The sequence below is a fragment of the Mirounga angustirostris genome, unplaced genomic scaffold, assembly GCF_029215605.1.
Source record: "Mirounga angustirostris isolate CCGP_5_RB_7025 unplaced genomic scaffold, mMirAng1.0.hap1 SCAF_5, whole genome shotgun sequence".
Taxonomy (NCBI): Eukaryota; Metazoa; Chordata; class Mammalia; order Carnivora; family Phocidae; genus Mirounga; species Mirounga angustirostris.
This window is the reverse complement of record NW_026991713.1, coordinates 163,814,700-163,838,492: the sequence shown is the minus strand read 5'-3', so window position 1 is coordinate 163,838,492 and position 23,793 is coordinate 163,814,700. Positions and strand designations below refer to the sequence as shown.

The window sequence follows — 23,793 nt, the reverse complement described above, 5'->3', positions numbered from 1 at the left end:
CAGCATTATGGGGATGGGTGAGGGAGTCAAGGTCAGGTTTCCATCTACTTTGAGTGACTGGCTGATGAGATGCCATCTCTGATGGAGAACACAGCTTTGGGAGGAGAAGGCAAGGCCATCACAGTCTTGGAAGTTCCATCAAAGCCCTGGCCTCACTCACTATAGTTACGGATTTACTCGTGTCTCTGATGACATCTTTTGCCTCTGTTGTCGGAGCCCAGCTCAGGGCTCAGGTTCCGGGTAGCTGCTGCCTTTGAGAAGGAGGATCTGACTTGCAGGTATAGATGTGGGGACTGTGGGCAGGTAGGTGCAGTTGACCCTGGGAAGCGAGAGGATAAAGAAAGAAGAGAAGGGGCGCCTGGGTGGCTCAGTCGTTAAGCGTCTGCCTTCGGCTCAGGTCATGATCCCAGGGTCCTAGGGTGGAGCCCCACATCGGGCTCCCTGCTCCGCGGGAAGTCTGCTTCTCCCTCTCCCACTCCCCCTGCTTGTGTTCCCTTTCTCTGTCTGTGTCTCTCTCTGTCAAATAAATAAGTAAAATCTTAAAAAAAAAAAAAAAAAAAAAGAGAGAGAACGCAGGGTGGGGCAGGTGGGAACCCTGATATAGAGGGGTTGTGGGAAAAAGGATGGATCTGGAAGGAGGCTGGAAAACAACATTCAGAGGCTGGGGGTGGGGGAGAGGGGAAAGGAGGCAGGAGGCAGGCTGGGAGACAAGGAGGGGAGGGTTTCAAGAAGACAGAGGTCATCAGGGTCATATGTCGCTGAAAGACCATGAAGGGTGAGGCCTGACCAGTGGCCGATGGATTTGGCACCAAGGAGGTCGACGGGTAAGTTGGCAGAAGCAGGTTCAAGGCCTGTCAGGGGCGAAAGCTCCATTGCAGGGGTGGAGTAGTTGATGTGATGTTAAAATACGGAGATGGGGAGAGGAGAGGTGGGCATAAATGAGAAGGACGGAGGGTACTTGGATCCTTCGGTGTACCAGCATTCCCTTCCCAATAAGGACGAATTTCCTTTTCAACAGTCAGAGCCATGTAAAGATAAGCCAAGAGGTCTGGAAAGGTAGTGAGCCCCCTGTCCCCGGAGGTAGACAAGCAGAGCTCTGAGACCCATCGCTGCCCGGATCGTCACGGTTAGAGTGGGGAAGGCTGTGCAAAATAAACCCCAAAACAAACAAGTCCCTGTCCTTCTCAGGCTTGGCTGATTCCTTGCATCACAAAAGCCACCTAGAGGGTCAGTTTTGCTATTTCTAGCGTCCAAAGAACCCCCTGCAGGGATACATGCACAGAGGTGGTCGTGCCTGCTCACACAGATACTCGACACCAAACACAAAATCTCCCTAGATCTCCCGGTGTAAAGGGATCCACAGCACCCCCTCCCCTCCCACAGCACCCCTTCCCCGAATTCACTCCCTTACCCCCTTTCTGCCGTCCCCCCCACCCCCAACCCAGCAGCTCGCTGCCTCCCGCCGCAGCTCCTTGGTCTCTCGGCCAATCTCTCCCTCCTTCTCCGGCTCTGCCCTTCCCCACCCGCCTCTAGGCCTCTGCACTCCCCCTCCCCGGACCCCCCCCCCCCCCTCAGCCGGACTACAAGCCCCAGGCGCCCCCAGCCCCCGGCGCTGCGCATGCCCCCTGCTCCCCGCCCCCTCCCGGCTCCCCCCTCCCTCCCTTCCTCCTTACCTCCCTCCGCCCCCCTCCCCCGCGCTTCGGCTCCCGCATCCCTCCATCCGAGCCTGTGCCGCAGCCGCATCGCCACCGCAGCCCCGGCAGAGCCGAGCCCGGCCCAGGCCCCTGCCCCTGCCCGGCCCCCGGCCCACCGCCCCCGGCCCCGCCCCCGCCCGCGGGCCCCCCCCAGCGGCTCGGGTGCCCCCCGGCGCCCCCAGACTCCGGCCTCCCGCACCGAGGCAGGAGGCAGGGAGCGGAGGCAGGAGGAGGGCGAGGAGGAGGAGGAGGAGGAGGAGGAGAAGGAGCCGTCGCAGGATGAAGGATCGGACTCAGGAGCTGCGGAGTGTGAGCTTGGGGGTGGGGGGAAAGGGGGGGCGGGACCCCAATATCGGGGGAGCGCGTGGGGGTGGAGTGGGGGGAGGTGCTGGAACATAGGGGCAAATGATGGGACGGGAGGCTGGTGGTAGGGGCACCCCAGGATCTGGAGGCACCTGATGTCTCCAATGAACCTGCATTCTGGGGACAGTGGCTGGAAGAGGTTGGAGGCCATTAAGGCTCAAGGGGGCAGGAGAGGTTTCAGGGGCTTTGCGTGCCCACATTCCCAGGAGGGCCCCGAGGGTCTAATCCGGGGATGGGAGAGAGTGAATATCAGGAGAGAACTGGAGGGTACCGTCATCCCCAGAGCAGATTTGCGGAATTGGAAAGATGGGGGCGGTTATTGGGCCAGGCTGAGTCTTGCGGGACCAAGGTTTGGGGGGTGCCAGGGGGAAGGACACAGGTTGGGACAGAGATGCCAACACCTGGCAGTGACTGAAGTGTATGTGTGTGTGTGTGTGCACGCGCATGTGTTGCTCCCTGTGGGGAGGGGGCTCCTCTCAGAGACCAGGAGGGAAGGGGTGGCCTCAGGAGACAGCCAGAGGGCCAGGGCTTGAGATGGGGTGACCCCAGAGGTGGGAGATGGGTTGCAGAGGAGAGGGGGAGGAGGCTCCATGCACAGGGCCATGGAATTGGGTTGTGTGACATGGAGTGTGCTCTGCTGGGGGGAAGTGGGGCAGGGGCAGGTCGAGGTGGGCCCCTGGTTTGCAGGCCTGAAGAGGCCCAGCTCCCGAGTCTGGCCAGGCAGTTTGTGTTCGGGTGACAGGGGGGAGGAGGGAGGCGCTGATGTCCGCAGTGGAGGCTGCCAGTTGGAGGGGCTGGCCAGTGGGGGCTTGATGAAAATGGTTTCTAGGGTCGGGAGACCGCTGGGGCATTTGTGGGGATGACCTGGGCCGAGGAGGCGAAGCTGCCTGCCTGCTGTTTGCTCAGGGCCTGTGGTGTCATGTCCATGAAGTACTAGCCCCAGCCGTGATGTATCCTGATGCACTGGGTCTCTGCCAGGAGGAGCCTGTTGGTTGTTCCCTGCTCCCAGGGTTATTACCCCATTTGACAGATGAGGAAGCTGAGGTGTGGAGATAGCAGGAGCTTGCCCAAGGTCACCAAGCAAGTGGGTGGGAGGATCAGACTGGAACCTGGGTTCCCAGTCTGGCAAGTTGACATGGGTCTCTGCTTTTTTGATCTTTGAAACAGAGGTCTCCACACTGGGGGTAGAAAGCCCCGTCTTTGGAGAGCCCCCGGGATATGGGCGAGGGAAACCAGGCTACAGAAAGATAGGAGGAAGGGGCTGGAAGATAAAGTGACTGTTGTTGTCTCCGGGGAAAGATATGTTGGCAAATGGGAAGGAAGAAGAAACTGGTGGTTGAAAGGGAATTTTCAAGGTTTCTGTATTCAACTTTCACTGAATATGGGGGCCAGGCATCCGCTAAGTGACAATAATAAAAATAATCAACCCTCTAGAGTCAGGAACTGTCCTAAGCGTTTTATTCATATTTACTCATTTTGGTCCTCGCCTCAACCCTGGTACTAGTATGATCCCATTTTATAGGTAAGGAAATTGAGGCCCAGAGAGGTTGAGTAATTTGATCGGTCACAGAGCCAGGAAAAGGCAGGCAGGCAGGCTGGCTCCAGCACCGTGCTCTAAACTCCCCTTCTTTCACCAGGCAGTTTTCAAAGCAGGCTGCCATCCATAATCTCATTAGCCCCTCACTGACCTCCTGGTAAGGTATGTAGACTGAGAGACTACCTCATCTTATAGCTGAGGAAACTGAGGCCCAGAGTGGTTAAATAACGTGCCCAAGGTCACCCAGCTCTCGAGTAAGGAATGCAAATTTGAACCCAGATCCCCTGCTGCCAACACTATCCCATGACTCCAAAACCCAGAGAAAGGGAAAGCGGTTTGAGGTGAGGTGGTGGCAAAATTGTGGTATAATTAGAGAGAGAGGGAGGGAAAACCCTAAGACTAAGATGGGGGGGCAGGGCATGGCATCCTCATCCAAGTGGATCAGGGAGCCCCTCCGCCCAGAGGCAAGGAGTTCTGGCTGCTGGGGCTGCAGGGGGTGGGCAATCAGGTGGGGGAGGTGGGAGGTGGTGTGGAGGGGTAAAGGGGTCTGGGTAAATGGCTCTGGTGTTAGTCACAGCTCAGGGAGACTGGCGATTTGGGAGGGGATGGGTAGGGCGGAAAGAAGGTGCCAGATGCAAGGAGTGCAAGGGTCTCCCCACCAAAGTTGAGAGCGAGGAGACTGGGAGGCAGGAGAGACCAGGCAGGGTAGGGGAGAGGCCTGCTAAAGAGGTCTCTGAGATGCTGAGAGGGATGGGGGGTAGTGGCGGGAGGGGACGTCAGCTCAAGGGAGCTGAATATCTTTCCAGCAGTACTTTAGAGTTCCCCAGGGGTTCTCAGATCTGTTCATCCCATAGCCGGTGAGGGCACAGAGATGGGAGTCAGACTGTCTGGGTTCAAATCCTAGCTTTGCTACTTCCTGTGTGACCTTGGGTGAGTTTCTTAGCCTCTCTGGTCCTCAGTTTCTTCACGTGTGAATTGAGAATAATAATAGTACCTGTTCGCAGGGTTGTCCTAAGGATTGAAACTAGGTAATAGGCAAAAAGTGTCCAGAAGGAGCCTGGGCACAGTAGTGTCCTTGAGTGTTTGTTATTCTACAGCTGACTTGCTTTTTTCCCTTGAACCTCACATCAGCCCCCTGGGATGGGCAGGATGTGACCCCTAATTTCTTTTGGAGTAGATTGAGGGCCAGAGAGGCAACCTGACCAAGGTCATACAGCTGGTAATGGCAGAGCTGGTGTTGAAACAGGGTTTTCTGTTTTCCAGTTCACCAAGGACCTCTGGGCACGAGCTGGGAGGTGCTGGGCTGGAGTGGAGTTCATCGGGCCGGATTGGTGTCCCAGGGCCCAAGGGGCGGGGCCAGGGACGGGGCTCAAGAGGAGAGAAGGGGGAGCAGGTGGGGCAGAGAGGCAGACTGGGGAGGGAGAGAGGGAAGCGTGTGGGGTCGCGTTGTGGACTGTGCAGTGGCCTGGGGGGTGGGGAAGGTAAGGCCCGTAGTGAGGGAGGCTGGAATTTGAGGCCGGGTGGGCGTGGGGGCTGTTATGGGACAAGCCACGCACCTGAAGGCAGGAACTGAGTCATCTGGGTAGCACTCAGGTATGGGCGAGGCACAGAGAGGGCTTTAAATGGTACCCCTGAATAACAGCAGGGAGGGGTGACCCGCGTGAGTGCGCAGGGCCCGGCAGAGCCCCGGTGACGGGCTGTTGTCCCCCAGCTGCACAGGGCTCCTTTCTGCCATCGCAAACCCACCGAGTTCAGCCCTGCTTCGGGGCCTTGGCCCTTGCTGGTCCCTCTGTTTTGAATGCTCTTCCTTCCACCCGGACCGCTGTCCCCTCCGCCTTAAATTCTGTGTCAGCAAATGTCACCCACCCCCGGAACGGCCCTCCCTGACCATCCTGTAAAGGGCCACCCCTGATGGCCGCTTCTCTGTCTCACGTCGGGTCCATCTCCCCCCTGCTAGTTAGCACAGACCCAAACGGTCTCGTTGGTTCTCCCCCTCCCTCAGCTACTTGGAGGCAGGACCTGTGTCCTGTCTTGTCCACCACTGTGTTCTCAGAAGCAGCCAGAGAGCTTGGCTCAGCTCATGCCTCTCCGCCAGGTGAATGAATGACTCAGTGGGGCAGAGGGAGGACGAGGAAGGGAGTAGGTGGGTAAGGAGGGAGGGCAGACTGGCATGGTGGGGGTGGGAGGGCGGAAAGGCCCAGTCAGGGAGACAGATGGGCAGGAGCAGGGGTGCGGCGGACAGAGGCTCCTGCCTCCAGATCAGATGACGAGCTTGCGCCCCCGAGGAGAACATGTGAGCACGCGTGTGCTGTGCGCACGTGTGTTTACACACACACACGCACTCTCTGACTCTTCTGTCACCCAACACCAGGCTCTTTCTGCCGCTGTGTTAGTCACCTCCTCACCAGCTGTCTCTGGTCCCTGACTTGCTGGCTCACTGTGTCCCTCTCTTTCCATCCACACATCTGTCTGTGTTGTCCCCCCGCACCGGCGCGCCCGAGGGCCCCTGGTATCTCTGATGGGAAAGACTGCAGCGGGAGGCTTGGATCTGACGCCCCCGATGCCCAGGCGGAGCCACAAGGTGCCCGGGACCCCTGCAGTCTCTCGTGTCATTCTCTCAAGCGCTTGACAAGCTGGTGAGCAGGGAGAGCAGAGGGCCTGGGTTCGAACCCAGGTGCCACCCTGTCAGCGCCCCATACAGTGCCTGCTCTGTCATCTTGGGCAAGTCACTTAATCGCTCCATGCCTCAGTTTACTCCTCTGTCAAGTGGGCATAAGAATCGTATCTGCTTCATGGAGCGCTTATAAGGGTTAAAGGAGACACACAAAGCCCTTGTCACAGGGCCCAGGTCACTGTAATCAGTACACACGTGTTAGATTTCTTATCTTCTTCATTTTGCACATGGGGAAACTGAGGCTTGAATTGTCCATAAAGTGGATCGGGGGCATATGATCGTCTTTTTCTGGGTGATCTCATTTGCCCACAGCCTGCGTTCTTTTAGGCTGGCCAGCTTCTTCCGGAAATGGAGGCCGCGCTCATTATTAAATGTGCACCCCTCAGAGCAGTGCCCTTGGTGCACTGGCCTGCCTTTTCCGTAGACGATCTGGGGCGCAGAGAAGGGCTGAGATTTGCCTCGGCAGATCACAGAGCGGGGCGAGGGGAGGTAGAACGCCTGGCCTTCTCCCTGGGCTCTTCCTGCAGCCTGGCCCGTCTTCCTGGCTTTCTCTCCCAGCCGCAGGAGTTCAGCAGTACTAGGGACAGGCAGAGCGGGACGGTTGCGGGGGGGAAGCCTGGGATTAAGCACTAGGCAGTTCAGGTCCCACCTCTGGCCTGCTTTGCTGTGAAACCTTCGGCAGGTCAGGCAACCTCTCTGAGCCTGTTTCCTCATCTGTAACACGGGAGGGGCAGGGGGTCCTAGCCAACCCTCACTAAACACTGCGTCTTTCTGGTAGCATTAGGCATTTTTCCTGCCTGGTCTCATTGCCTCCACCTACCCAGCATTTGGGCAAACGTTATTGCTGTTCAGCCAAGGCAGAGGCTGAAGCCCAGAAGGCAGAAATCGTGTGGCCTTGTAGCTGCTAGCCTGGGCAAGTTCTTTAGCCGCTCTGTGCCTCAGTTTCCCCATCTATAAAAGGGAGCTATAATAATACCTACCTCAGGAGGCTTTTGTAAGAATTAAATGGACAGATATATACAAAGGGCATAGAATGGTGCCCAGCTCATGATCACATGTATGTAAATGTTTGCCATAATTATAATTATGCTGCCCAGTGGTCCTTATAGGGTTTAAAGAAAGATTCAATGAGATAACGAGGATGTAAGACCCATGTAGAAGATGCTGTTTTTTTTTTTTTTAAGATTTTTATTTATTTATTTGAGAGAGAGAGAGAGAGAGAACACGAACAGGGGGAGAGGAGCAAAGGGGCAGAGAGAGAGAAGCAGGCTTCCCGCTGAGCAGGGAGCCCAACGCAGGGCTTGATCCCAGGACCCTGGGATCATGACCTGAGCCGAAGGCAGCTGCTTAACTGACTGAGCCACCCAGGTGCCCCGAAGATGCTGTTAAAAGATATTTTCCTAGGATTACAGGGCACGGAGCCCCACCAGATGGGGCCTTAGCAGGAGCTGAGCTGAGAGGGAAACAGCTGTGGCAGAGCCCCTGGAAGGAGGTGGCCTGGCCTCGAGCCTTAGAAGGGGCTGTGAGGGAGTCTATCGTAGATGCTTGTAATTTCCAGCCCATTCAGCCTAGGCGCCCTTGGACAGGTCACTTTCCCTTTCCTCCCTCTGACCTCCCGTTCCCTCATCTGTGAAATGGGGACAATGATATTTGCTCGGGCTTTCCTTTCAGGGCTGTGTGGTGAGGATCAAAAGGGATTAGAGATGTAAAAGTGTTGGTGAACTGTAGAGGATTATTAGCTCTCAGCTCCCTGTAATTATTATACCAAATAAGTCATACTTGGGCCTCTACCTTTCTTCCTTTCTCAAGGACAAGTAAACAGGCAGCCAGGGATGCCCCGGGGCAGAATCTAAGGGAACTTGGCTCTGGGGACAAACAGGAGAGAGAGAGGGAAATTAAACTTTAGAAAGTCGAAAGTCAGCCTGGGGACGAGGCGGAGAACAGGAAAGTTCCCAGGCACCCGGACCAGAGAGACGCCCCATGACCTGTGGGCAGCTGGGCAGGGGGCCGAAGTCAGAGAAGGGGCAGAGGAACAGCTTTGGCTCTAGGGGAAGGAGACCCCGTGGGGCAGCTGGCTTGAGGACAAGGCATCAGGGTCCTCCAAGGTGAGCTGAGCCTCCCAGAGCCTCTGGGGGCCAAGGTCTATCGGCTTAGCCCTGGGTCTGGTGGAGACTTGAGAAGCCAGAGGCCCTCTCAGAATACCCAAGCCCCACCTGGGCCATCTCTCCTTCCGAGGGCAGCTGTGGGCAGAGACAGAGGAGCCTCCCTTTCCCAGTGGATGTTTGGGATCGTCTGGAAATTAAATGGAAGCGCTGAATACATTTTCTGCGGTGCGGTGGGACCCAGCGTCTGCGGGGAGAATCCCCCACGTTCCGTTTGGGCAGGAAGCTGGGGGGGCATCGAGAGTGTGCAGCTGGAGGGCTCCCGCAGGCTTGCAGGCTCCTCCTGGGGCTGTCGGGGCTCTGCTGATTCCGAGTTCACTTGGCTGCCTAGATTGCATCTCGGTCCCATCTGGCTCTGTCTAGGTTCGATCTGAGCTGTCTGGTGGGATCTGTCTGCCTGAGTAGCTGGGGCTGAGCCTGTCTGGTTTCTGGCAGGTCCTGTCTGCGATCTGCTCGGACCCTGTCGAGGTTCCATGGGAGCTCCTCTCTTTAGATCCCAGCGGGCTATGCTCCAGGTGGACACTTTCGGATCCCGTCTGGATACCATTCAGGCTCCGGTAGTCCGATTCCGTCCTGTTTGGGCTATAGGTTCTTTCTGGAAGTCAGGCTGAACTCTGTTTAAATGTCCACTGGGGCTGATGAGGGCTCCGCACGTTAATTAAGCTTGCCGGGCTCAGCTTTTGTTCTCTGACTTCTGCCCCAAGTGGAGAAGAGCCTCAAGTCCGGAGCGTGCAGCACTGGGCAGCCCAGTCCACCCCCACCCCCCCGCCGTCTTCTTACCTGGCCCTGAATGAGTGTGCAGGCCTGAGGCTCGGGGAGCCCGGGAGAACAGGCCCACAGGGCCCTCTCGAATGTCCCTGGGGGCGCGGGGACACATCTGTGGGGCCACGCAGGGCAACAGGCAGCTTTGCCGTGGGGCCGAGTGTGGGTGAGCGTCAGCGTGTCAGTGTATCTCCGCGTGGGTGTCAGTGGGCCTATTTCTGTGTGCCTTGTGTGTCAGCCCTTCTGTCTGTGTCACTGGTCTGTCTGGCGGTGGCGGTGTGGGTGGGTAAATCCCTTTGTGTCTCTGAGCCCGGGGGGTGGAGGGCTGAGCCGCAGCAGGTTGCAACTGGGAAATCCAGGCAAGTGAGAGTAGGTGGGTGTGAAGTTGGGAGAGGCTGGATGAAAGCAAGTGAATACATGAGAGGGGCAGAGCAGCAGAGGGGGTGAAAGCAGGCGGGAGGAGGCAGGCACGGGGAGCCAGGGGGGTCGGGGTGCTGCCTGTGTCTCTCCTCCAGCCCCCCTGGGCTTGACTGTGCTTGCTCAGCTCGGCACCTGCTGCTACCAGTGAAGTGACCTCGCACAGGGGACGTGGCCGGTTGGGTGGAGGCTGGAGGGGAAGAGAAGGGGAGCAAAGTGAGGCCTGGATAGGAGCGGCCAGGGAGACAGCGGCCAGGGTCAGCCTCCTGGGCCTCCACTCCAGACCCCTGCCGGGAGCCCAGAGCCGGTTCCTGCAAGGCTGACATTTAGCTGGTGGGGACGAGACCGGTTAATGGCAGTTGTCCTGGGTGTCACCCACCTCCAGGGTGACTGCATTCTCAGGTCCACTTCCACCCTTGAAAGGGTGCCTTCTGCTAATTCCCTCCAAGGTGTCCTTTGGGCTGTCAGCTGCCTGGCCTCCGGGACCCTGTTCCACAAGATTTCCGGTGTTCATTCGGACCGCTTGGGGCCCTTGCATTTGCCCTGCGAATGACCTGCCCCCTGCAGATGACACCTCCTCAGACCCCTGCTCTGAGCCTAGAGCTGGGAGCATCAGGCTCAGGGTAGGATTCTGCCTTTCTTTGCCTCCCAGGCGAAAGACAGTGATGATGAAGAGGAGGTGGTCCATGTGGATCGGGACCACTTCATGGACGAGTTCTTTGAACAGGTAACGGAGCTTCCAGTGCTCCCAGACCCAGAAGCTGGCCCCCGGCCAACGACTCCCTTTGCCCTGTTCCCACCCCTGCTCCCCACTCCTACCCCCTCTTGGCCTTTTACCCATCCCTCGGCTCTGGCCCATTTACCCGAACCCTGACTAAGCCCTCAGGGCCCCTTGCCTGGCTCAGCGACTTGGCTGGGCACAGCTGATTTGCTGCCCCAGGTGGAAGAGATCCGGGGCTGCATTGAGAAGCTGTCAGAGGATGTGGAGCAAGTGAAAAAACAGCATAGTGCCATCCTGGCCGCCCCCAACCCAGATGAGAGTGAGTACCGCTGCTGGGCAGCTGCGAGGGGGATGGGGGCAGACAGTGTGCGTGGGGGGAGGGAGGAGAGGGGGTCTGGGCTCCCATCCAGACTTCTCATCTGCTCTGGCTCTCCCCTCAGAGACCAAACAGGAGCTGGAGGACCTCACTGCAGACATCAAGAAGACAGCCAACAAGGTTCGGTCCAAGTTGAAAGGTGAGGAATGCAATCCCCAGACTAAGGAGAAAAACAACTCTGCCCTCATTAGACCAAACATGTCTTTCTGTAAGGAGTGTCTACAGATTTCCAGGACCCAGATTCCTAAACAGTGAGAAAGCACAAAACCCCAGATTCCCCCCCCCCGCCCCCCGCCCCTTGCTCCAGATTCTTTGGAGAAAGATACATGGCAAAGAAATGAGGGAGAGGAGGGTTTCTGCCCAAGTTGCATCTGAGCGCTGCTGGATCCACCAGCATGAAGGTCCACCAGAAGAGAGAGTCTTGCAAGTGGCTTCGGTTTCATTAAATCCTTATTTCTCCAGAACAGTTGCCGGGCATAGCGCTAAGCACCCAGTAGGTGGGCTCAGCAAATGCTTCTGAACTGGTATCCTCGGCTCAGGACAGATTGGACTGTGTGGCTGACATCAGGAGTTGGCAAGCTTTCAGGAGGGACCTGCCAAATCCTTATGTATTCGCTCTAATTTAAGGACTTGGGTGCTGGTAATAACCACCTTCCCCCAAAGCACTGTGGGTTGGGAACCTCCTTGTCTGCGGGTGCCAGGGGAATAGCAGTGTTACCGTGATGTGGTAGGTTCAGTATCAGAAAACATTTGCCAAGCACGTACTTTGTCTGAGGCCCACTGCGGGGCACTGGGGAAAAGGTACCATGTCAGGTACCTGGCCTTGGCCACACCGACCTGGGTCCAGAGAGTTGAGAACAGGGACTTCCCGGACTCAGTGGGAGGTCATGTGTGAGCCTCCAGTGCTGACCTGTAAAAATAAGCCTTCTACACTTGTATCCTGGAAAGGAAAATGACTTAAACTGGGAGCACATTAAGTACAAATCCAGGCAGAGGGAGTTCAACTTCCATCATCAACTCAATTCTGGACAACTTCCATCATCAACTCATTCCTCCCCTCGGCTTCCTCACTGGCACAGTAAGAAAAACAGAAGCAACTTCAAAGCAGGCTTTTTTTTTCAAGGGGTAGCAATTTTTTTTTTTTTTCCTTAAATGAAATCTTACAAAGAACTCCAATATATACAATACATAAAAGACAGGCTGTTCTGGCTGAACTGGGGCTGGGAGGCCCAGGGCCCTACCCAGCTGGTCTCCCCTTTACTCCCAGCAACAGCCCCTGAGGTTCTTTCCCAGAAGCAGGGTTCCATGGAACACCGTTTAAAAATCCCTGAGCTTAAAGACTTCTTTGGGCCCACCGAGCTTTCACCTTAACACTCTCTGTAAGACCATGAGGTGGGCTCCACGGATTAGGGGTCCGGGAACAGACCAAGAAGGAAGCTAGGAAAAGTAGCAGTGACATAGAGAAGCTGACCTTCCAGACCTCCAGAAAAAGAGAAGATTCTCTTCTCCCCCATCTTTCTCCAGCTATTTGGTGGCATGAGCTCAGGCTTTGTGTGTGACCTTAAGTGAGTCGTTTTCCCCGTTTTCCCCAGTTGAACCTCAGGTTCTAGTGTGATCCATGGGCTGATACCACTGAACTCTCAAGATTCTTGTAAGAAGTCAATGAGACCCTCTAAAGGACCTTCCACTGCAGGGTTTGGCTCCAGCCCCAAGTCTGACGACAGGGTCCCTGTAGGGGCCAGAGGTTGCGACCTCCCTGGGTGTGCTGTGCCTTCCTGGCCTTTCCTGCAGCAGGTGGGCCAGGTGTCACTCGGTCACTGTGCCCACCACTGCTGGCAGGGGAACGTTGGGGTGCTTTTCAGACCCCAACTTTTCCCGCTGCCAGCAGAACAAAGAAGTGATGTTCTCAAGAATGGCCTGGAGCCCCTTCCAGGTCTGGAGGGCCTGGTGATTCATCCCTGCTGTATTTTCAGAGCACTGTAGATCTTATCGCAGGCAAGCTCTTTTTTTAGAAAATCTGAAGGATAGATGTCAGGAGTGCATGATCCAGAAGCAGGAATCCCAGTTAATCTGTGCGCTTTTCCAGAACATCCTTTAGAAGTGGGAATTCCCGAAACAGAGATCACCTTCCAGGGCTTGGGGGGAGAGCTATTTTTTGGCGGACATCCCTCCCTCCGCGTAGAATTTTCCAAGAAAGAGGCGGCCACTAGAACCTGACCCACCTGGAAGTGCCTGCCTTCCGCCAGAAAAACCGCAGGATGGGTTCCTGCACTCTTTCCAGAGGCTGTAGGAAGTGGAGAGTTCCCCACGTACTGGAGACCCCCGTGGGGTCAAGCAGGAGTTACAGCTGTGGGCCTTTCTAAGACCTAACCCCTCCGCCAGGACAAGTAGCCCCTTTCTGCCTGGTGACCCACCGACCCTCATCTCCCCTCCCCCTGAAACACCTGTCCTCTATTCACCCGCACCCTGGATCCTTTACTGTCTGCCCTCGCCATGGGTGTGACATCTCTTCACAGGCCCGGGGCCTGCCTCGGGGTGTCGACCCTCCCCACGTCCCGGACCCCCGCCCCACAGGCCCCGGGTCTCCCGGCCGGTCACTGCACCCTCCCTCCCGCAGCAATCGAACAAAGCATTGAACAAGAGGAGGGGCTGAACCGTTCCTCCGCGGACCTGCGCATCCGCAAGACCCAGGTAGGAGGCCGCGGCCTGGCGGGGCGGGGACCGGACCGGATCGGATCGGACTGGGGAAGGAGCCCGGGAGGGAGCCGCGAAAGGAGAGTGGGCGGGCCAGAGCGGAGCAGGGCGCGGGGCGTGGCCAAGGAGGCGCCTGGGCGGGGTTCTGGCGGGGGGCGGGGCCGGGCCATATCTCCGCGCGTTTGGCGGGGCCGCGGCACGCTAGGGGGTTGCGGGAGGGCGCGGGGGCGGGGGCGTCCTGGGACTGAGCGCTTGTCCGGGGTTGGGATCGCGGCGCGAGCTGAAGAAGGGCCGTAGGCCAGCTCAGCCTCTCCTCCCCACTGCATCCCTCCACTGGCCTTCTCGCCCCGCTCTGTCCCGGCCTCCTGATGTGTCTGTACCCCACCCTAGCACTCCACACTGTCCCGGAAGTTCGTGGAAGTAATGACCGAATATAACGCGACCCAGTCCAAGTACCGGGACCGCTGCAAGGACCGGATCCAGCGGCAGCTGGAGATCAGTGCGTGTGCCCCGCTGCAGAGTTCCCAGGCTTGCCCCAGCGCTCTTCCGTGGCTGCCCCGGGCCTTCCGTGGAGGCCTAAGGCCGGGTGGGAGGGTGGGCTCCTGGGTCTCTGCCCCATCCCACTACCTCAGGCCCCCAGACTGGCCCAGTCCCTGAGCACGGAGGCCTTTCTCCCCACAGCTGGAAGGACCACGACGAACGAAGAACTGGAAGACATGCTGGAGAGCGGGAAGTTGGCCATCTTCACGGATGATGTGAGCCCCGGGTGGGGGTGGGCCTGGCTTTGGAAAACATTTACTTCTCCTCCCTCCCCGAGCTGAGGTTGAATTAAGGTCCTAAGTCCAACCTGGAATCACAAACAGTGGGAAGTCAGGACCCGGAGCTGGGGATTTCCATGGGAGCAGGGCCTGCAGGAAGGCACCCCCATAAAAATGGTCAGCATTTTGAGTAGCCAGACACTGTTCTAAGCACTTTTACATATTTACACGTGCCTGCTATCTCACTCGGTCCTCACCACCAGCCTCTGAGGGAGCCAGATTTCACCAATGAGGACATCTGACCCAGAGATTCACCAGAGAGGTTAAATAAGTTGCCCAAGGCCTCAGAGCCAGGATTCAGATCCGCCGTCTCCTGTCACTTAGGGCTCTGACGTCTGCCTACTGAAGCAGGTCATTTCACCAAATGACTAACTTGCCTACATTATGAAATTTAAAAAAAAATACCAGTTTTAGTTTTGCTAAAGTTTTACGCCCTGCCCTGCCCTTGTCATCTTAAATGTGAGTGGATGGGCTTCCCCTACTGTAGTTCTTCTTTCTCTTTGTAGATTTTGCCTTGGCCTGCCCAGTTCTGTCTCTGCTTCTGATGGCAGAATGGCTCTGGTTAAGATTTCTAGACCAGAACTCGAGTGTCTTCAGTGACTGGCAGTTTTTAGCAAACTGTTACTTAGAGAACTGATCTTTGTTAAATTAGCTTTGAGCAAATTGATTAGGGCCAGTTAGCCTGGAGCCCTCCCAAACAGCTCTGCCCAGGCTTCTGTCTGAGAACGGAGGGGAGCCTGGTGGGTTCTAAGACGACAGATCTGATCCCTGCCAGTGAACCCACCATCATTACAATGGAAACCTGTCGTTACAATGCAGGGTGGTTGGGATCTTGCCTGAGGGATGTGCATCCTGCAGACAGGCTCTAAGGTAGTGGTTAACTACTGGAGCCAGGGAGGGCTTCCTGGGGGAAGTGGCATTGGGCTGTGCTTTAAGAAACAGGGAATATTTGGACATGGTGAGCTGGGCGAAAGGCCCACTAGAGAAAGGGAACAGATTGAACAAAGACAGGGAGAGAGGACCACTTGCCAAACAGCCACTGGATGATTTTGGCTCTTAGCGGATATGTAGGAGATGAAGCCAGAAAGGGAGAACGAGCCCCGGATAGGGTGAGGTGTACAGCCTGTGGTGGTGGTGGGGGAGCAGGGAGGAATCGTGGGGAGCCCTGGAGGGTTTCAGAGCAGAGGAATGGCTTGATGAGGTCTGAACAGTGAGCAGTTTGGGAAGCGAGTGGCCTGGCTCAGGCCAGGTGTGTGTGGGGGGGACAGGAATATCCGATTGTGGGTTGGAGTTAATCTCTCTCCCTGACTCTTGAGGGCTGCGGTGCATTTCTTTATTTCTCCCCTGCCTAATGTCATGGGGGCTCCAGAGTGGGCACACTGCCTTCTCATCTGGGCCTTCTCTGCTTCTACTTGCTTTCTCTGCTGGGTCCTCTGCCTTTGACCAGACAGGGGCCCCCAGTATTAATGGTGACTCTACCCCCCCCCCCCATTGCTCTTCCCTGGGCTTCCCTGGTGGTGTGTGTGTGTGTGTGTGTGTTAGAGGAAGCCCTGGGTGAGGTGGTGGGCTCAGGCCAACTTCTATTTCTTGTAACTTAACAAACTTCTCTTTAGTGCTTACTGTGTGCCAGGCAGATGCTGTTCTGATTGGTGGATACATAGTAACTCACTTACCGTTCACAAGAACGCTGGGAGGTGGGCACTGCCATCATCCACCTTTTCCAAGTGGGGAAACTGAGGCCCAGAAAGGTTAAACAATTTGCCCACAGTTAGAGCTAGTAAATGACAGTCAGATTTGAACCCAGACCCTCTGGCTGCAGAATCCAAACTGCTACGGGAGTGAAGGGGGCTCTGCAGCTCCTCCCCTCCTGCCCTCCACCCTATTGCCCTAGATCAAAATGGACTCACAGATGACAAAGCAGGCACTGAATGAGATCGAGACGAGGCACAACGAGATCATCAAACTGGAAACCAGCATCCGAGAGCTGCATGACATGTTTGTGGACATGGCCATGCTCGTGGAAAGCCAGGTACAGCCTCTCCCCCACCTTCTAGGAGCCTCCTGCAGATCCCTGGGGTGCCCCCTCCTCCAGCCCAGCCCCCACCCCATCCTATGCACATCTTCTCTGCAGGGTGAGATGATTGACCGCATCGAGTACAACGTGGAACATTCCGTGGACTATGTGGAACGAGCTGTGTCCGACACCAAGAAAGCTGTGAAATATCAGAGCAAGGCCCGGAGGGTAAGAGGGTGGGGGGTGACGAGTGGGCCGGCGCCTGGGGGTGGGGGGCAGTGGTGGTGGGAACAGGCTGGCCTTGGGGGAGGCGAGCAGGCCTGTGGATGGGGACAGGCAGGCGGGGTAGGTGGGCTGGAGCGGAGCGCTTGGGGCTAGGTTCAGGCCAGGGCTGACCTGAGTGTTGAAATCCAGAGGGAGGCCTTATCTCTGATCTCTGGCTCTGACCTTCCTTTTTCTGTTTTCTCTCTCCCCTCCTCTCTTCCCTCACACCTCCTCCCCCATCTTTCCCCCCCATCTGTCTGTCTCTCTTTATCTCTCTCTCTCGTCCTTCTTCCCTATCAACCCTTTCTGCCTGCAGAAGAAAATCATGATCATCATTTGCTGTGTGGTGCTGGGGGTGGTCTTGGCGTCATCCATTGGGGGGACGCTGGGCTTGTAGGCCCCCCACGCCTGTCTCTCCCAGACCCTTCCCCCACCACATTGGGAGCAATACCCCCACCACCCCTTTCACTCCATCCCCTGCTCCAGGCTCACCCCCGAGACAGACCCAGGCAGCCCCCCTTCCCCACCTCCTGTCAGACCCTGGAGTCCCTGGACCTCACCCCGCCATGGACCACCCCCGGCCCCGCACGTAGATAGCAGCAGGCGTGATTACACATGCACACCAACATGCATGCCGCCGGCACATGCTCAAGACGTGTGGACACCCCAGCGTGTGTGTGTGTGTGAGTGTGTCCGTGTGTAGATGTGTGTAGAAGCACCAAATCACCTTTCTGGCCCCCACCTCAAGTCTGTGTGTCGTCTGAGCGTCCCCCCTTCACCTGGCCTGTCCTGTATAGACTGTGGCCAGGGGCCCACCAAGCCCCGGTCTGTTTTCTGTGAATAGGTGTGTGTGTGTGTGTGGCCACAGCTCCACGGATGCCATCGGTGTACGTGGACTTCTGTGTCTGAGTGTTTGGATTCGGTACAACAGCACTTCCTTCCATGACCCCCGCCTCCGCCGTGCCTGCTCTAGAGACGGCGGGCTGTGAGTGCACGGGGGCTCACACTCGCATTCGCGGACGATCCAGGTCAGCCCCGGTGCACAGAGGCCATGGCAGACACCCCGGTGTGATGTTGAGCAAACCCCAGGGAGTGTGTGTGTGTGTGCGTGTGCGTGCGCGTGTGCACGACGTGTGTGCATTGTGAGCCTGTGGAGTGTAACCAAGGTGAGTGGAAGCATACACGTACCCGTAACCCAGCTCAGCCTGTCTGTACGTGTGCACTTCTCCCAGCAGGTAGTGTGAGGAGTGCGTGTGTGCGTGCGTGTGTGCGTGCGTGTGCGTGTGTGTCCAGGATGTGCTTCAGGTGTTGGTAGGTCTTGTCCTCAGACGGAGCCCTCCGTGTTGGGTGGGCACAAAAAATCTGTATTTCTGTGCTATGTAGACTATGTCTGTGTGTGAGTGTGTGTGTGTGTGAGTGAGTGTGAGGCTTTCTACATAGTGTGTCTCTGCCCGCCTGTGTGTCCTGTGCACACGTGTGTGCTTCTTTAAACCTGTGTGCCCCGTCCCGGGTGGTTCACCCAGCTGTATTTGCCCTCTCCCTCTCTCCCCAGAGCTGCTGACCAACATCTGGTGTGGCCTCACACCGTTCCACCAACACTGTGCAACTGGCGCTTCCTGCCCTGCCAGGTCTCCGAGCCCCCGTGCACACATGCCCACGTGCCAGTCTTTTCCATGTCTCTGCCAGAGGGTAGCCCTGCAGCTGGGAGAGCGGGGGTACGTCCGTGTGCTCACACGTGCCCAGGCCGAGGAGGCCCCGCGCGGGTGCCCCCCCAGCCCCGGGCGCGGCCATGTCCGCCGACGCGGCCAAGCTGCCCACACGCCGGTGCCGCCTGGAAGGGCTCTTTGTGGGACGTGTTACCGGTGAGGGGCATGTCCAGGGCTGCCCCGGACCGATTGAAAAGGAGGGCACTCGCGCCTTGCACACGTTTCCCGCAGAACTGGGAGAGGCCAGGGTGTGTCTTCAGCCCTCCCTTGGAGGCCCCGGGCTCTGCCGGTGTGGCGGCCTCCGCCCCAGGGGAGCTGAGTCCCGGGACCCCTCCCCTGGACACATCTCCTGCTAGATGTCGGCCATGGCTGTCCCCGACCCTGCCCCGGGTGGAGACTGAGGTGGCGCACGGGCCCGGGTGTCTGAGGGCGAGGAAGAGGCCAGCGCCTCCCTCGCTGCGTGGACCACACCTGCCCGAGGCACGGGTGGGTTCGCGAGGCTGGTGGCAGGCGGGAGGTGCCTGAGCCAAGGACCCACGTGGACGCGAGTGTATACCCAGGGCTGGGCGTGCGTGTGCACAGGGTGAAGGGGTCGCGTACGTGTGTGCAGATTGTTTCCCAGGGTCCCGCTTCCTGTGCAGTGTGTGTGAGTGTGAGAGACACAGAGACAGGGAGCCAATGCAGATGTGGCCTTCCAGAACACAATACCCCTCCCGCCCGCCCCCCCCCCAGCTCCTGTAGCTGACCCCTTCCCTACCTGAGCTGTCTGAGCCCCGCCTGTGTGAGGCCGGTCGTTACAGCCCCCACGGTGGGCTCTCTCGACGAGGGGAGCCTGCCCGTCCCTTCCAAGAATGTCCTTCTGCAGGACGGGAAGTTTGCCCCGGCATCTAATTACAGCCCTCGTGCTCCCATGTCAGCCACCTTTGGGGACGTCAGAACGGGCCCCGGCACCCCCGCCCTTTTCCCTTCCTGCCGCCGAGCCAGGACGGCCTTGCAGCCCCGGTGTTCCCGGAATTCCCACAGCCCTGGGGCCACGAGCGCGAGGGCGGAGCCGCGGCTGGAGTGTTGCCGTGGCCTCCGTGAGTGGTGTCAGGCCCACGTCTCTGGGAGGATCCCCGAGGGGCTGCTGTGCCGCAGCTTCTTCAAGTCCCCACATCATGTGACGGCCGCTTGTCGGCTGCTGTGTCGGTGTGTGTCGTGGACCGTTGTCTGGGGGCTGGTGTCACGCATGTTCTCGGACGAGTGTGTGCGGCTCTCCCTCCACGCACCTGCGACCCCCAAGCCCATGTGTGCCCCGTGGGTGGCCCTGGGCCTGGCCGGGCCTCGCTGCTTTCCTGTCCCCCCCCCCCCCCAGCCCTGCCTCTCACGAAGCACACTGCGTGTCCATCCCATGTGCCTGTCGGGCGATGCACGCTCTTGCCACGCGTTGAGCGTGTGTACATGATGTGTTCTATGCATTCGCCCTGTCCCCCCAGCCCGCCCCGTACAGGACAAGATGGGTGGCCCCCGGCTCCCCGCCCCCCCCCCCCGGCCCGCTGTGCAGCCGTGTGCGTTGGCGTGTGTTTCCGTGTCGCTGGCGTGTCACGTGACGTAGCCGTGTTTGCTGACATGAGCCCTTGCCCCTTCTGTTTCTCCGTTGGTTTCTAGAGTTCTTTCCCTCTCCTCTCCGGAGGGGACAGGACTCCTGGGGCCTGGCTGGGGGCCCAGAGCCAGGCCACCCTCTCCTGTTAGCCCTCAGAGTCCCATCTCTCTCTATTGGTGACCAAGTTGCAAATGGATAAAACACAGGAAAATTCTGCCCCCCCCACCCCGCCCTGCATGTCCTGTCCCCAGAGCCCCCCCACCCCCACCGCGGGCCGGGTTGGGCCCCGTGGGACGGGAGAAATAGCAACCAATCCAACAGCGGGCGTGCTGTGTGCTCACTTCCTTCTGTCTCCACATGGGACAGGCGCCGTGGGGAGGGGGAGACAGGGTGGGAGGCAGGAGGGGGTAGCGGACAGGTAGATGGACACAGGCTTGGGTAGGGAGCTTTAATCCAGGGCTCGGCCATGTACAGCACAATATTGTAGGAACTAATTTGGGTGGAGCGGGCAGAAGAAGGGAGAATGCACAGATCTGCTTAGGCTTCGTTGAAGAGAAGAGAGGGCTGTCTAAAGGTGATAAATATTTTTAAAAGAACGGGACTATGACCCCCAAGGAGGGCCAAAGGTGGTGGGAGGAGCCAGAAAGAATCTTCCCGCCGAATGGAGGCCCGAATCCAGGCCTGGACCTCAGAAGGCCAGCACGAAGCCCGTGGAAGTCCTACTCACTTCCTGCTTGAAAAGCCAGAAATGGGACGGGGTGGCTGAGATCATCAGGGGCATCGGACATTTGCCCACCAGCCGTCAGGCCTGGGTTGAGAGTGAAGACACGCCTGTCCCAAAGCCCCGCCCTAGAACTTAGAGGCACAAGGACACCGACTCAAGGCTCGTGGATGCGACACGGGGAGAGCTGTAGGGACAGCCAGGCTGGCCCCAGACCCCTGCTCCAGCTCCAGACTGCAGCCTCCCCCCCCCCCCGCACCCCCCCTCCAGGGTTTGAGGGCTCCGGACCCGGATGGATGCTCCAGGCCCTAGCTCCACCGTCACTGGGCTGAACCCTCCATGGCCCGCACCCAGCGGATGGTGCGGGTCCGGCTGTCCTCCCACGAGAACAGGGGCTCGTAGCCGAAGTGGCGCTGAGCCTTGTCGGTGCTCACGGTGAAGGTGGTGTTGGCCACGGCCAGTGTGTAGGGGTTGAGCAGGGGCGCGTAGAGGAGCAGCGGCCGCAGCAGCCACTGCAGGAGGGCGTTGAGAACAGCCAGGAGCATCAGCAGCCAGTAGGGCGCCAGCAGGCGGGTTTCCACCAGCCGCAGCCCGCAGGGGCCCAGGAACTCCATGTTGAAGTCCTCGTAGCTCTTATAGGGCGACTCGTCGTAGCAGAAGTACACCTGGCCGCCCACGAGTGCCGCTCGCCGCTCCAGCTCCCGCGCCACCAGCACGTGCATCCAGGCCACGTTGCCTACCGGTGGGGGAAGGGAGGCGGCTGTGGCCCCGAGTGCCCCGGAGCCCGCGGAGAGGCTGCCCTCTCCCGGGCCGGCCGGTGTCCAAGCCGCCCCCCCACCCCGGCCCCCGCCCCCGGCTTTGGGCTCACGTGCACGCGCCCGCGTAACTACGGCCCTTGTAAAGGCTGCTTTCTCCCCAGCCCCTGTAGCCACTTGCCCTCCAGGGCCAGCCTGGGTGGAGGCTACTGCTTCGGCGGCTCCCGTGCGGGTGCTGCCCCTGGCCTCTCCCGGGGAGATGCGGCTCCCGTAACCGCGGTCCTGTCCGGGGCCCGGGACCTATTTCTTCCGTTCGCCTTCCCAGCTCGCACGGCCGCCGCTTCCTCTCTGGTCGTGCAGGCAAGGCCCGCGCATCCGGCTGCTCCGGCCCACGCGTGGCTCACCCTTCGCTGGCCGGGGGCGCACACCGCCCACCCAGGACGACGCGGGCCCTGCCCCGTTCTCAGCCTCCCCGCTGTGTAGCCGGGGCCTTACCCACATAGACCCGACCGTGCTCCACAGAGGCTGGGATGGCCCGGAAGAGCCGACCCCCCAGGCGAAGGCCCTGGTGGTAGAAGTCCCTCATGATCTGGTGGCCCTCGCCGTAGATGCCAGTGGGACGCAGGGCACACGTCACCAGGGGCAGCCCCCCACGGACCTGGGGGCGAAAGGCAGGCATGGTGAAGGCCCAGGACCCGGCAGCCTGCCCTCTGGCCCGGCCCCCTCAAACTGGAGATGGAAGGGAGGTGCCCAGGGCAGGCTGCAGAGAAGTCCCGCCGGCACTGGCAGCCCTCCCCACCCCGGCTTCGTGTCTCGTCGCCTCCTGTCTCACCTCCCTTCCATTGGCTTCCAGGACCAGCCGCTCAGCTTGGGCCTTGCTGCAAGGATAGGGGTGTTTGTGGACTGCTTCATAGGGGGTGTCCTCATTGCCCCTAGTTGAGAGAGAGGGAAAATTCTTAATGCTGAGGGGAGATGGGGCTCCTAGAGTCTTGAGGGGAACCTCAGCTTACCGGTAGAAGGGGTGGCCTTTGATGTTGGGCCCCACAACTTCCATGCTGCTCGTGTAGACCAGGAACCGTGTTCCAGTCTGCACACAAGCCTCAATCACGTTCTTTGTGCCTGGGAGAGGTGGTGGGGAGGGGAAGGGTGGACCCGAGCTACAACTTCCTCCCTCTCTGCATCTTTCCCACCCTGCAACTCAAATCTGGATGACGGCCCCGGGCTTCCTTCCCCGGGTCCAGGGAAAACCACAGCGGGGCTGAGGGCCGCCGGACCCGCAATTACGGCGGGGGCAGGAGTGTCCAGAGGAGACACAGGAGAATCCCAGAAGTCAAGGTCAAAGAGGGGGTGGGGAACAAGCAGCCACCTCACCCTGCACGTTGACCTCGTGGATGGTCTTTGGGCTGGCCCGCCCAAACACATCCACCAGCCCAGCTGCGTGGATGACCACGTGGGCTCCAGCCACAGCCGCTGCCACCTCGTGGGCCTGGGTCACATCCCCCTGGATGGTAGTCACCTGCACGGGCCCTGGTAGGGATGGGGACAGCCAGAGGCAGTGTCAGAGCTGGGGCCGCCGGCCAGCTGCTGGGCTCAGCCTACCCCCTTAGGAGCCACATGTTCCCAAGGTGACTCATTCATCCCATCCATGTGCACTGGAAGATATAAACATGCATCATCTTTTCCACCCCGGCCAGCGGAGTCCGCCCACCCCACCCTCGCGTCCCTCCCCACCATGGTCACCTGTCTTCAGCTCCTCCAGCCAGGGGCCCAGGTGCAGGTCAAAGACCCGCAGCTCCGAGAGCCGGGGTTCCCGCTGCAGAAGCATCCGCACCACATGCTCTCCCAGGAAGCCGCAGCCACCTGTGACCAGGTACACCAGCTTCCGGACCTCTGTGGACTCGGCCATGCCTGGCTGGGGAAGAGAACCCGAGCTGCCTGCCCCCGCATACCCGGTGCCGGCGGCACACCTGTTACCCCTCGCTGCCGCCTCTGGCCTGGTAGGCTCCCGAACCTGCAGCTGGGGCTGCAGCAGCCAGGCTACCTGCCCTCTGAGCCTGCCAACTGCAGCCCCCGAGAGAAGAAGGCTGAGGGCCTGGCGTCTGGGAAGGGCTCAGGGGCTGAGCTGGAGGGGGTGGTTCTGGGACAAAAATGGAGGGCAGGAGGTAAAGAGCTGAGGAAGAAAGGAGAGGGAGACGGGAAGGGCTGTGACTAGGGAAAGGGACCTTGGGGCCCTGGCATCACCTCGGCCTACCTGCAGCCACGCTCCCAGGATACCCAAACTGGCCACCGGACGGGCCGTCTTCTCTCGACGCCTGGGCCAGCCGGCCACCACACCGTCCCCTTCCGCTTGCTCCTCCTCCCTCCTGGCCCATTCCAGGAACAGACACCAACCCAGCCTCCACCCCTCCGTCCCCAGCACTCTTGCCATAGGGCGCCCCCTGGCGGCCACTCTGCAGTCCGCTGGCAGCTGGTTCCAGCAAAGAACTTGGGGAAGGAGGCTGGGGAAGCCACAACCTGCTGGGTGGGCACTGAG

General features: G+C 59.1%; 2 protein-coding genes across 5 annotated transcripts; one reads left to right on the top strand and one right to left on the bottom strand.

The window, feature by feature from the left end:
* The first annotated feature begins 1,940 nt into the window (after positions 1-1,940).
* On the top strand, positions 1,941-20,109 carry STX1B (syntaxin 1B). Of its 2 annotated transcripts, none has more exons than XM_045875380.3 (10): positions 1,941-2,003; positions 10,262-10,336; positions 10,550-10,649; positions 10,771-10,845; positions 13,324-13,397; positions 13,791-13,899; positions 14,082-14,155; positions 16,110-16,247; positions 16,350-16,460; positions 16,813-20,109. In XM_045875380.3, exons 1-10 carry the CDS (start codon positions 1,974-1,976, stop codon positions 16,891-16,893), a joined length of 867 nt encoding a protein of 288 aa, XP_045731336.2. In that variant the 5' UTR covers positions 1,941-1,973; the 3' UTR covers positions 16,894-20,109. The 2 variants fall into 2 exon arrangements, with proteins under 2 accessions (XP_045731336.2, XP_064449068.1); XM_064592998.1 differs by having other exon boundaries at positions 1,942-2,003; positions 18,049-20,109.
* Positions 20,110-20,825: 716 nt separating this feature from the next.
* On the bottom strand, positions 20,826-23,688 carry HSD3B7 (hydroxy-delta-5-steroid dehydrogenase, 3 beta- and steroid delta-isomerase 7). Of its 3 annotated transcripts, none has more exons than XM_054507597.2 (7): positions 23,502-23,688; positions 23,001-23,168; positions 22,632-22,787; positions 22,271-22,379; positions 22,093-22,192; positions 21,756-21,918; positions 20,826-21,241 (listed from the first exon to the last, which is right to left on the bottom strand). In XM_054507597.2, exons 1-7 carry the CDS (start codon positions 23,686-23,688, stop codon positions 20,826-20,828), a joined length of 1,299 nt encoding a protein of 432 aa, XP_054363572.1. The 3 variants fall into 3 exon arrangements, with proteins under 3 accessions (XP_054363572.1, XP_045731334.1, XP_064449067.1); XM_045875378.3 differs by having other exon boundaries at positions 23,001-23,172; positions 23,512-23,688; XM_064592997.1 differs by having other exon boundaries at positions 23,512-23,615.
* Positions 23,689-23,793: the final 105 nt, after the last annotated feature.

Coding starts and splice junctions, on each gene's coding strand:
- STX1B (XM_045875380.3), top strand. CDS start 1,974: ATGAAGGATCGGACTCAGGAGCTGCGGAGT. Junction 2,004..10,261: donor GGACTCAGGAGCTGCGGAGT/GTGAGCTTGGGG, acceptor TTTGCCTCCCAG/GCGAAAGACAGTGATGATGA. Junction 16,248..16,349: donor CCATGCTCGTGGAAAGCCAG/GTACAGCCTCTC, acceptor TCTTCTCTGCAG/GGTGAGATGATTGACCGCAT.
- HSD3B7 (XM_054507597.2), bottom strand. CDS start 23,688: ATGGCAAGAGTGCTGGGGACGGAGGGGTGGAGGCTGGGTTGGTGTCTG. Junction 22,788..23,000: donor GCTGGAGGAGCTGAAGACAG/GTGACCATGGTG, acceptor CATCCCTACCAG/GGCCCGTGCAGGTGACTACC. Junction 21,919..22,092: donor TGGAAGCCAATGGAAGGGAG/GTGAGACAGGAG, acceptor TTTCGCCCCCAG/GTCCGTGGGGGGCTGCCCCT.